The following is a 12,500-nucleotide window of genomic DNA, read 5'->3' on the forward strand; positions in this document are numbered from 1 at the left end:
AAATTCCCAACACTGACCCAATCTCAAACTGTAACAGTAGGACAAAGCGACCCAACGAAGTCTAAAGACCAAAATACACAAAAAAACAAAAAAACATTGTAAAAATACCAGAAAAAAAACTCACAGATAAAGAGAAATGAATTAAACATAGCCAAAACTCCACAAAAAAGTCAATTACCAAAAACTACCAACTCTAATAAAAGTCAGTATGGAATATAAAAACACAAAAAGATAATCAGGTGATTCTCATAGGTGAATACAATAAAGAATGTAGTCTGTGTTATCAAATGTAATAATTAACATGAATTCTGAAAAAAAACAACAATAGAAATTATCACAGAAACTATAAAAGATGTAACCAATCATAAAACAAATATTGTAATACTTAAATTAATAATACCATTCCCTGGAATATTAGGTCAGCCCTCAGCTCTTGCCTCAATTAATTTTCCATGGTTTTTCCTCTCCCCCTTTTCCTTCTCTTCTTCATCCCCTTCCCCCCAATCCTTACCCCTCAAGGGGACCCAGTGGGATGGACTATTTTTCTCCCCAACATACTCTAGGCTTACCATGGCCATTCATGAAGATTTTATACCATTAAATAGCCCCACTTATTCAAATTCTCTCCAATCCCTGACTCCAGGCTCTCCTTTGACTATTACTCTGAACACTGCTACTATCTGCTCGCCTGCTTTGTCCTCTATGATGCAGTGGCATTATCATGCTACAGTATTTCTCTCAAAGGCTAGTGTAATTCCTTTTCCAGTCTAAATCCAGATACTCCAATCTCTACCTCTTCCCCAGTGCCTAACCTCCTCCTCCTCCTCACTTTACCTGCAATCTAAATGTTCCACCCCATCTTCTATCACATCCTCTCCTACATCCTCTCTTACCTCCTCTCTTACCTCCTCTCTTACCTCTCCCTCTGCTCCTCAGACATCTAATATCTCCCTCCAGAAATTCTTGAAGACATCCAAAACTTCCCAAACATGACCCAAGAAAATGCTCTGCTCCTTCATCCACCCTCCAATCCTTCTATTCCTATTCACTCTACTTCAAAGTAATTGCTAATGTCCATCCTCTTGAATGGTCCTCTTGAATGGTGCATGCATTTTTTTTTTTTTTTTTTGTGTGTGTGTGTGTGTGTGTGTGTGTGTGTGTGTGTGTGTGTGTGTGTGTGTGTGTGTGTGTGTGTGTGTGTGTGTGTGTGTGTGTGTGTGTGTGTGCGTGTGTGCATTTGTGTGTGTGTGTGCATTTGTGTGTGTGTGTGTGTGTGTGTGTGTGTGTGTGTGTGTGTGTGTGTGTGTGTGTGTGTGTGTGTGTGTGTGTGTGTGTGTGTGTTTTCTTTTGTTTGTTTGTTTGTTTGTTTGTTTGTCCTTTATGCTACCCCTGCATAAGTCATTACCTCATTTGGAGGTACCCCAATGAAAAAACATGGTTATATTGACACATATCTGTCAAGGGTGTAAAGTATACAAAGGAGACTGGGGACAGCATAAAATACTGTAATAATAACCAATAGATTATGCAGTTAATGAATCAAATGCAAGTTCATAGAGGTATCATCACCAATAACTCTATAAGCAGTTACAGTGAGGTTCCATGAGAGCCAGCAAAAAATCAGTTGGTGGTATGTCATTACAGAAACACTTTCAGTTGATAGCCATAATCTTCACACCTCTGGTGCTTGAGCTAAAGACTCCCGTTCTTGACAAGTTCTTTATTTGGTAGTAATTTGGCAATTACTTGATGCTGGGCAACTGATTAATACCTATATCACTACTGTATAATGAAAATGCTGTTTCTGGATAGTAAACAACAAATACAATCTATCTACACCAAATTTATTAGTGTCAGCAATGCATAGCATTCATATAGAATTATCCATGCTGATATAACCCTTTGGTCACAGATGGCATAAAATCATGTAATGACTGTGGTGGACCAAGTTGTGGTGGGCACTGTATAATGACATACCTAGTCCCATCAGCTCCTCAGAGGAACCCCCCCAATCCCTTGCTCATTGTTGTCATAGGGCCCAATGTAGGGGCTCATCCCTACCTTGACCTCAGTTCTTGCCTCAACTAATTTTGCATGGTCTTTTCTTCCCATTCCCTTTTCCTTCTCTTCTTCATCCCCTTCTTCTGTCCACTTAACCTATTTGTTAACTCAGTTTTACCCTTTTTGCCTCAATACCTTATGATAATACTATATGACCTTTAATGTCTAGCACATCAATTTTTTTAACTATTAATATTCTGGAAATCTACAAAAAAAAATCCTTACCTTTACCCCCAAGCCCCACCCTATCACTGTATTTTATATACACTGCTAATTACTTCAGATGTTGACAGGACAGAAAATTTCAGAGGGAGCTTGTCTTTTTCCAACAGAAGTAACATTTGTTTGGTGTCCCTATTAGCTATAGGTTTTTAAAGTGAAAGGAAACCCTACATTTAAAAAAAAGTTTTTTTTTTTTTTTATAAAAAACAGCTACAAGGTATTAGGTGTCTAATATTGTGCTTGAAGAACAAAATAAGTCAGGCACAAATGAGGAAACTAAATTCATGGCTATAAAACTGCATTGCTGGCTACTTGCCAGTAATGCAGTTAATGGGTTGATGTAATGACATACCATTATGCCAAAAACAAGAAGATACTTCTTACTCTTCAACTAGATCTCAAAAAATAAAGGTGGATACATATAAAATGTTAATGCTGAACCCCTTAAAAGTGTAAACCCTCCAATTTGTCTGTCTCCCAGCTGCAAAAAAGCTTCAATAAGGCATTTGAAGATCTTAATTTTGGACACCAGAAAATCTATATTTCATTATCAGATACATATTATCAGTAGAGTGCAAAGTTGGAAAAGTTATCACAGTTGTGTATGAATGAAAATTGGGTTAGATTATTTTGACTATGTAAATAGAACCTAAATGTATGAATTATAAAAGGATGATATACCAGGAGGTAACTCTGTGATTCGTAATAGTATTGTGTGTGGCGGGGATTGTAGAAGAGAGAAAAATCTGGTTTGGCTGGAGGAAATGTGCCATACGGTACCAGAATAACTGCTTCACACTCATTATATTTCAATCATAAGAAGAAAGATTTTGAGTGAACACAACTGTGTGATTGGCTTAGGGAGCAAAAGACCTTCAAGGGAGATAGAGGTATGAGGCTTATATTATAGGTGCGGCAGAAGGAAATTTGCCTAACAGTACCAAAAATATTAGTGGATACTTCTTACATTTTTTAGATAATGATAAAGTTGTGGGGGAGAAAAATCACAAATTTTTGGCAGACCTTCCAGAATTGCAGCAAATAGGAAATAGGACTCAGTCATAACCCCTATCTGATACATAGTCACCAACTTGGCTTTTAGATGAGATATCTATTCACTCTGAGAGTTGGAACAGAGGATTGATCATCTTACTGCAGTTTTCTTATGATCCCAGAAATGGCATTGGTTGTGGATCAGATATTGGGATTGCCATATGTACTTGCTTGTTTATACAGTACCTCAAAGGTTAATATTAGAATAGGCCAAAGAAATGTGTAATAAATGTTCCAGTGTAACTAAACTAGTTTACACTGTATATGAAATATTATCAAATAGGATCTGTTACGTTGCATTTTACTTTAAAGCTTCAATAACCTAATCCGTTGTTCTGGCTTTTATTCTACTTTGGGCTACGTTTACACAATCAGTATGTTTTTTTCTTTTTCTTAATTTCTTTCTTTATTTTCTTTTTCTATTTTACAATTGTGAATATAGATTACAAGTTTCTTCTTGTTTTTTACTTGGATGTTGAACAAAACAAAAATTTATCTCTTCCAATAATAAAATGCCATAGTCTGTAAATTAATAGAGATTTTAGATTATTCATTAAATGTTCTTGTAGTAGTGGTTGAATATAATATAAAGTATTGGTAATAAAAATTGTGCCATTTCAGATCAGTTTTTACCAAAAATGTTATCACAGACTTGGAGGCATTTTATTACTTCTTCCTTGAACAAAGGTGAGCCATTGAATATTGGTAAGAGACATTCATTAGCATTTGGTAGATAAAAAGAAAGTAACTATTATAATTTTTGTGAAATAATATCAGGAGTGCTAGAGGCTAAGTTCACAATTACTGAAAATACAGCACAAAGAATATTAGAATATAATTCAATGTCAATACTTGTATAATGTATGAAAAATAGTCATAAATAAGCCCCAGACAACTGAACACATTGCATCTGTGCAACACATTTTAAGAACACAGGCTTTTACCAACTATCAACCAGTCATTAATCTTTCAGGTCTGCTTCAAAATGGTGCTGTCGGTTCTCTTGGGTATCACATCCGAGGGAAGAAAAGAAAGGTTTCTAAGCCTCTGGATCCCCATCATGCAGATGAACTCCCAGGTTGTAATTTATTGTATCAAAGAGTTGTTTTTTGCTTTATTGGGATGTAATTGACAAACACTGGAAAGTGGTCAATACATTTTTGCAGATGCTAACTAAAATTTCCCTAAGGTAGAGCATGCTGGTACTATTTAAATAATTATTTTTCTAAGAAAGTATTCTCTTAAGCAATACAGATTTTACACCAAGGCTTGCAGTATTGTAAGGGTATTTAATGAGAATTACTTTGACAGAAGTTGAATATGTTGGTACAAGGAGCCAGCCTGATAAGCTAGTGTACACATGGGGAGTGGCAAACCATGGAGCACTGGGTAGGCCGTCCTTTATTCGTCCAGACAAGCACAGACATCAGCATCGCCTTCAGTTTATGCAACATCCACATAGACTTGCATTTGGAGAGTATCACAAGGTATGAATATCAGTTATAAAGGGATATCTTATATTCCCCCTTTTTCCTCTCCATTTCCTGTTCCCAGTTCAATGCACTTGACCTCTACCTCTCTTTTTCTTTCTTTTCTTCTCTCCTCTCATCACCTCTTTTCTTCTTGTTTTATTTCATTTTATTTTAATTTTTCTCCTCTCCTCTTCTGGATACTGTTCTTGTGAGTCATCCACATTTTGGTGGATATTTGCCATTTATTTTTGTGCATGCTTGTGTGTGCGTTTACATGTGCGTGTGCATGTGCGTGTGTATGTGCGTGTGTGTGTGAGAGAATGCGAGTGAGATTGTGAGTATGCATATTCATATAAATATGTGTTTATATATAGTTCACAATGTGCCCTACAAACCATGGTCATGCACCTTTTGTACTTCTTTGTAAAATTGTCTGTTGTCCACTGGACGTAATAAATTTATTAAATCAAATCTCTCCTTGCCTCTACTCTCCCTTCTTTTTCTTTCCTCTCCTCTCCTCTCATCTCATTTCATCTCATTCCCTCTTCATTTCTCTTCTGTTGATATTGGCCTCTTAATTCATGCTGCCTGTTGCCTGTGTTCCAGACAGAAGTTCAGTTGTTCTCCCAAATCCAATATACTTTGAAATAATTTGTTGAAACAAGAAAGGTTTGTAGTTGACAGACACAACTTTGATTTTTTTTCTTCCTCTTCCTTGTCGTCATTGCCGTCATCGTTGTCATCCTCCTCCTCCTCCTCCTCCTCCTCCTCCTCCTCCTCCTCCTCCTCCTCCTCCTCCTCCTCCTCCTCTTCTCCTTCTCCTCTCACACTCTTCTTCATATTTTCTCCTCTTCTTCTCCACTTCTTCTCCTCCTCTTCTTGTCCTTCTTCTTTTTCTCCTCCTCCTACTCATCCTCCTACTCCTCCTCCTACTCCTCTCCTTCCTCTCCTCCTCCTACTCCTCTCCTTCCTCTCCTCCTCCTCCTCCTATTCCTCTCTTTCCTCTCCTCCTCCTCCTCCTACTCCTCTCCTTCCTCTCCTCCTCTTCCTCTCCTCCTCCTCCTCCTCCTCCTCCTCCTCCTCCTCCTCCTCCTCCTCCTCCTCCTCCTCCTCCTCCTCCTCCTCCTCCTCCTCCTCCTCCTCCTCCTCTCCTCCTCTCCTCTCCTCTCACTCTTCTTCATATTTCTCCTCTTCTTCTCCACTTCTTCTCCTCCTCTTCTTGTCCTTCTTCTTTTTCTCCTCCTCCTACTCATCCTCCTCCTCCTCCTCCTCCTCCTCCTCCTCCTCCTCAACTCATCTCCTATATCCACTCTCCTTTCTTCTTACTATCCACCATTCCTCCTCTCTTTCACATCATCATTCTCATTATCCTCTTTCTCATCCTTCAGACTTGAATCAGTGATTGAACAATTTTGTTTAATATTTCACCAATATTTATTTTTTATCTTTATAGGTCACAGATTTAACATGTGGTTATGGATTCACTGTTTTTGCAGTCAGTAAAACTCAAGAGGCTTCTTGCTTTGGAACAGGTCTTAATACTGATTCTCAAGTAGGTGAGTCTTATATGTCCTCTTGCTGGCAGTTTGCCTGATGCATATCTACATTACATTTTTTAAGGATTAGATTTGGTAATAATTTGATGCTGTTACATTATTGTAGATTATCAACGAATACAGTTTTGTTGGCATTTATTATTGAGGTACTCAATTTATTCATTGTAGTTTCATTAAAGAACCAAAAATATTCAGCATATTGTTAACAGAGTTTGAAATAGTACAATTCAGTATAGTGAGAGAGAGAAAGAGAGAAAGAAAAAGAGTTGGAAAAAAAAAAATAGATAAAGCAGAACTGAGGGAAGGAGGATGAAAACTAAGGGAGGGAAAAGATGTAGGAATGTAGGCAAGTAGAGAATAAAGTAAAGATGACACACTAGAAAAAGAGAAAGAAATGCAAAGCATATGAAACAAATTATAAAGAGGATAATTGCTTCTACACATTCTACTTAGAAAATACTACTGCTTTTTTTATTCTTTTCTTTTAGATCATTCCTCACTTAATTCCTAGCTTGTCTAAAATACATGCATTATTTAAGCGCTCTGTACTCTTGTTTTAATTTTGGAGTTTTTGTTTATTGTTTTTACAGGTGGCCATCAGCCCAGACAAGATCACCCTCTGGGAATGTTAATAGCCCCTGCACCAATTGAGGTCCCAATAAACAAAACTTCTAATGTCATCAAGGTGAGTGTTTACCAAACTGTCAGATATGTTAAGAAGAGCTCAAGAGTTTTTTTCAGAGGCTCAGTAGTATAATGGAAAAGCTTATAATAATAGATATAATGAAAAACCACTAGCTAGGAGAAGGACAGTTGCAAAAGTAACAGATTTTTCTAACTAGTAAATCTTATGGTTGAAACTGGTATGATGCATAAAGTGTTCTGCATTGCTAATACCTATGCAATATAGGTGTAATCATGGCTCAGATTTGCTGGACTTTTTAAGTTGTAGTCCTAGTTTTAGGCATGTTATGGGGTACAGTACTAGTCATTCAAATTAATATGGCAGCATCTACCACAGTAAGACAGCTGTGGTTGATGTAAATGATATAGGGCAATGGTTATGTCACACACTTGTACTAGATTCCTTGATTATAATTGTTCTAATTTTATCTTATATTATTGCTATAAGCACGAACCATTCGCATCGTGTAAACTGAATTTGACAAGAACATTGGGGAGACAAAGATAGAAAACGGGGAGAGACGAGAGGCTGAGCACATGGCAACTTGAACTCATATTTTGGCGCAATTGGTTCGAATACAGGCAGAAGGGCTGGGTGGGATGACCCAGCAGGGCTGAAGGAAGAATTAGTGTAGCCTAGAGGTAATCGGAGAAAGAGGAAGAGTGATAGAGGAAAGAAAGTAGAAGTGGTCACCAAAGAAAGCCCCTGCTGATGTGCCTGCTTGAACAGTGCTAGATTCCTGCTGACACCCCCACCACAGCAGTGACCTGGTAAAAGCAGAGCAGAGGATCCAGCAGATGCTCCTGGGACGAGAGTGAGTGAGCAGACAGAAAGCTTGTGATTACAGTGTTGTGTCAGAGATGCAGAACTGAGGATGTGGTGACAAAAGTGTGATAGTGTGACTACATTAAGGCCTATGGAAGATCAAGTGCGAGTGACCAGTGCGAGACAGTAGTGTCTCCGGGAAAAGTAATGGATGTGATGGTGATTGTGCCAATGCATTCATATACAGTTGTGTGCCTTATTATGAAGAGGAAATAACCATAATAGCTCATTTTAATTTTTTGTATTTGTGTGTTTGGATCTGAAATGAAAGTGACAGTAGTTATTTTATGGAGGTTTTTCTAATTAAAGTATTGAAAAGGAATGGTATTTTGATCCATTCTATCCACATTATCTGCCCAATTTCATTATCTTACCTCTTGGATCTAAATAGATGTATTTTTTAGAAATCAATAACTCATTAAAAAATTATCAGTAATAAAAAATAGAGGGTGGAGAGTGGGATAGGAATTTAAGTACTTCTGAAATATATGAATAAAATGTTACTTTAAAATTTTGCTATATGATTATTACCATGTGTTATTCTGCTTATTTACCAGGCTATCTTCTTATATATACAATCACTAGAAAATAAATGGTTTCAGGTTGCAGCAGGTAGAGCTCATACGGTCATGGTGACAGACAAGGAAGGTGTCTGGACGGTGGGAAATAACGCATATGGACAGTGTGGCAGATCTATTATTGCTGATGAGGATTATGGAAAGCAAACAATTTACAACAGGATTAGAATACTAGATCAGCTGGATATAGCACAAGTGGAGTGTGGTCAGGATACTAGGTAAGTTGTTATTGACTTTCATAATTTTTCAATGCATTTGGGAGACTTACAAGTATCAGTTAATAATTAGCATTGTTATTTTTTATTTGTGGAATTAATTTGATGTACAAGTTATTATTATATATTTATATATCTTATCTAGTAATCTGTTCTTTACCATATCTTACAAATAAAATTATTTCTACATGATGGAGCATTTTCTTATATTTAATATTTTCACAGTTTTTTTTTGACTAAAGATGGAGTAGTCTATTCCTGTGGCTGGGGAGCAGATGGCCAGACAGGTCGAGGGCACTATGACAATGAGCCGCGAGTGGGCCCAGTTGTTGGTGATATTGAAGGAGAGAAGGTGGTGAAAGTATCCTGTAGAGCTGATTGTGTCTTGGCTCTAAATGGTAAGATGAATTGCAATTTGGTAAGTTTTTGGTGTTTATAAATTATAAAGCATATTCTATCAGTAATCCTCTTAGATCTCTTTAAAGAGTAAACCAAGTTTATAGTTGATATTTGGTTCTGAATGTTCCCTAAGTTTTGCCATATCTTGGCTTGCATAGGCATTATTAACAGAATTCATAATCAGAGACATCAACATAACATATGTAAAACTACAATTTTATGAAAATCATGCAGATAAAGGAGAGGTGTTTGGTTGGGGTAACTCTGAGTACCAGCAACTTAATTCAGTGACTGATGAAATGCAGATTCATACCTCAAGAAAGTTGAAGTTGCCAGGTGTTGGGAAGGTGGTTGATGTGGCGGCTTCAGGAACTATGTGTTTATTACTGAATGGTTTGTTTATGTTTCATTAGTCTGAAGTTTGATACATGATGATATTGTTGTATGTGATTTCATAAAATCGTAGCTAAAATGCAAGTTTTGATATATCTGTATTTGCTTTTTTAGAGGATGGCCAGGTGTTCAGTTGGGGTTTTGGGCCTATTGGTAAGGGACCAGAAGTAACTCATTCAAAGACTCCAACTCATATACCTAGTACTTTATTTGGGAAGAATGAATTAAATCCAGATGCAAAGGTAACTTGAATAAAGTTTGGATAGTGAAGTTATTTTTAGGATGTCTTCCTCCATTCTTTAATTATTCTATGATACTGAGAAACCAGATTATTATATTGCATATATATAAATTTTTGTTACACATTTTTTCTCCAAAATAATTTTCCTGGACATATTGCTGTTTCTATTTTCTATATAGAGAAATGTAACTCGCTCTTTTGTTTTCTTTGCCTTCTAACTCTTGCAGGTGGTTAGTGTAAACTGTGGCATCAATATACTAGCAGCAATAAACAACCATGGATGTCTGTTTACATGGGGCAAGAATCCTGGAGGGTGCTTAGGCCTAGGACACATTAAGGATCAGTATTTTCCAGTGCGGGTAAGAAATTAAATTTCCCTTTATGGCAAAAGAAATTAATGGTTACATTTCTGTGAAATAAAAAAATGGTAATGAACATTTTCAAGCTGTTAATATCATCAATTATTTTTTCTAGGTTGCCATTGCTGGTGAAATTCTGAAAGTTAGCTGTGGTGTTGATCATATGGCTGCTCTTGTTCGAGAAATTATTTAATGCTGTACATACTGTTTCATGTATTGTTTTTTCTTTATTGTAAATACTTTTTTTTTACGTGAAAGAGTTAATATCTAGTCTTCCAAGGACACTGCTTGCAAATACAATTACAAGAAAATTGCAAATAAAATCTATTATTGTTCCTTTGAGTATCTTGTATTACTTATTATGTTATGGGCTGATGTCAGTTTTTCATAAGTATAGTAATCAGACCTGTAAAATGTATTATGTAGTAGCTTTGTCTCTTATCTTTGCTTGCTCTGTATAGGATGATTTAAGGAGACCAGCCAAGTGTAGTTATTAATAATACAGACATCAATACCAAGATGTTTTGCCTACAGGAGGATGTAGGGGGTGAGGGCAAAAAAGGAGAAGACAATTTGATAAATATCATATATTATAAATTAAAATGTCATACATAAATTTATGAAGTTAAATTTGTAACAGTATGTCAAGTCCCCTTTTATTTTTATTTTTATTTCCCAACCCACAAAAAAGTCATATTAAAAGCAAAAACAAATAAATAAAAATAGATTCAACACTCCTGTGTCCACACTGTCCACTGATAGAAACAGATTTGAAATTGAGGGAGTGGTTTTTAGGTTACTTAGTAAAATATATATATATTTTTTTTTTCTCCAAAGTTGACTTCCTATTTGTAACTAATGTAAGTAACATAAAAAAAAAACTACATTATGTTAGCAATGCAGTATATATGACTGCATGACAGTAAAACTTTTGGTTTGCATAAAAAAAAAAAAATACTAATAGCAGTAAAGATTAAAGTCAAGGTTTCCATAAATCAATGAAAAAGGTAAACAGGTTGATCCAGTAGAACTAGCAACTGACTCTGTTGATAAGCATTTGTGAATTCATCTGTGTGTAAACAAATTTATTACAGGAAAAATCACATTGGACATGGCATATTTGTCATGCAACCATCCTCAGTGGGCAAATTTTAGAGATATTTTTAAAAAATCATTAATCTGAGGAAAAATATAGCATGAGACATCAACAGTCATGTTAAATAAATGTATTTATTTATTGTATTTTTTATAATACAAGCTTGTAACTGCATAGTGTTGTACCCTGGGCATACTTGGATTATGGTAGGTAATAATCTAGCATTTTTTTACTCGAATTTTATTTTTATTTTTCCTTTTATTTTATTTTTCACCTTTGATGTGTGATTCAAACTGGAAAAATATCTTATGAGAAGTTCTTATTGGGTTATTCTGATTTGCAACCAATATTACTCATTCCTGTTCTTTAGAATTGTATATCTGTTCTAAACCAGACATAACTCCTTTTAACCCAAGGTAAACCCATCATGCTGATTATTGTTCTTAACAGGAATCAATTATGCTGATAGGCAACATGCATTGCAAAGAGAGATTCCTGTTAATTCTATGTTTACAATCGTAACAAATGACTTGAAACATATACTTCATTAAGTATTATTTAAAAAATATATTACTACAAGAAAAATATATTTATATTCTACTTGGAGTTATGAAATATTATTGTTTTATTTCAAGAATAGTGCAGATTCTCTTATTTATCAGCAAATATTTTCTGGAAATTCTGAACTGACACAGTGTCAATGACTCACTCTTGTCTATGAGTAAATTCCTTTCTTATATGATCAATATTATTAACAGATAAAGATGATGCTTCATCCCAGCGATTTACACTCAAGCTGGTTTGAGTTACTAAATTCTCAGTGACTTTCAGCACAGGTTTTAGCACTCTCATTAGACTGGTAAAGGAAGACAGACTTAAGTCTCCAGACTTGTTAATGGCCAAGAAGATTAAGTAAATCACTTGACTTGTAAGATAACAACTTGAAACAATTACTGGAACTGCAATTAGTTGTCTCCGGTATGTCTCTCTCTGTCTGGACCTTAATCTTTTATTAATATATTGTGAATATTTTAAGGTCATATTATCACAATTTTTTTCAAGAGTTGCTAAAATGCATACTGTAATTCTCTGCAAAATAGATATTAATTCAACCTCCTGTTTGGGTCTATATAAAACTTTGTACTGGATGTTTTTTACTAAAACAAGAAACTGTTCCATGTTATGAAGGCTGCACACATTGTGAGAAATATGTAAAGGTGGGTATGATATTGCTTCAGGTAACTGTATCTTATCCCAGGATTCCCACTCTGGATAATCAAGTTCTGAAGAATCTACTCTATCCCACTGTATCCAGTTTGAAATATATGACCCAGCATGAATAAGC

General features: G+C 35.7%; 2 protein-coding genes across 6 annotated transcripts in view; one reads left to right on the forward strand and one right to left on the reverse strand.

The window, feature by feature from the left end:
* Nucleotides 1–10,377, forward strand: part of LOC125036265 (RCC1-like G exchanging factor-like protein) — an 11,916-nt gene extending 1,539 nt beyond the window's left edge. Inside the window, exons 2-12 of the mRNA XM_047628755.1 lie at nt 3,958–4,023; nt 4,310–4,414; nt 4,648–4,823; nt 6,262–6,364; nt 6,955–7,049; nt 8,477–8,670; nt 8,893–9,065; nt 9,301–9,459; nt 9,574–9,701; nt 9,928–10,059; nt 10,175–10,377. Coding sequence (XP_047484711.1) covers nt 3,975–4,023; nt 4,310–4,414; nt 4,648–4,823; nt 6,262–6,364; nt 6,955–7,049; nt 8,477–8,670; nt 8,893–9,065; nt 9,301–9,459; nt 9,574–9,701; nt 9,928–10,059; nt 10,175–10,252 — 1,392 coding nt within the window. The 5' untranslated portion in view covers nt 3,958–3,974 and the 3' untranslated portion in view covers nt 10,253–10,377. The remainder of the gene's footprint in view (nt 1–3,957; nt 4,024–4,309; nt 4,415–4,647; nt 4,824–6,261; nt 6,365–6,954; nt 7,050–8,476; nt 8,671–8,892; nt 9,066–9,300; nt 9,460–9,573; nt 9,702–9,927; nt 10,060–10,174) is intronic.
* Nucleotides 10,378–11,275: 898 nt separating this feature from the next.
* The window catches only part of LOC125036263 (endoplasmic reticulum membrane-associated RNA degradation protein-like), an 8,967-nt gene continuing 7,742 nt past the window's right edge, over nt 11,276–12,500 (reverse strand). For all 5 annotated transcript variants that reach the window (XM_047628751.1, XM_047628750.1, XM_047628748.1 and 2 more), the window contains one exon: nt 11,276–12,500. This exon is cut by the window's right edge and continues 825 nt beyond it. In XM_047628751.1, the coding sequence (XP_047484707.1) occupies nt 11,861–12,500 (640 nt within the window). In that variant the 3' untranslated portion in view covers nt 11,276–11,860.

Source organism: Penaeus chinensis, chromosome 20 (genome assembly GCF_019202785.1).
Source record: "Penaeus chinensis breed Huanghai No. 1 chromosome 20, ASM1920278v2, whole genome shotgun sequence".
NCBI classification, from domain to species: domain Eukaryota; kingdom Metazoa; phylum Arthropoda; class Malacostraca; order Decapoda; family Penaeidae; genus Penaeus; species Penaeus chinensis.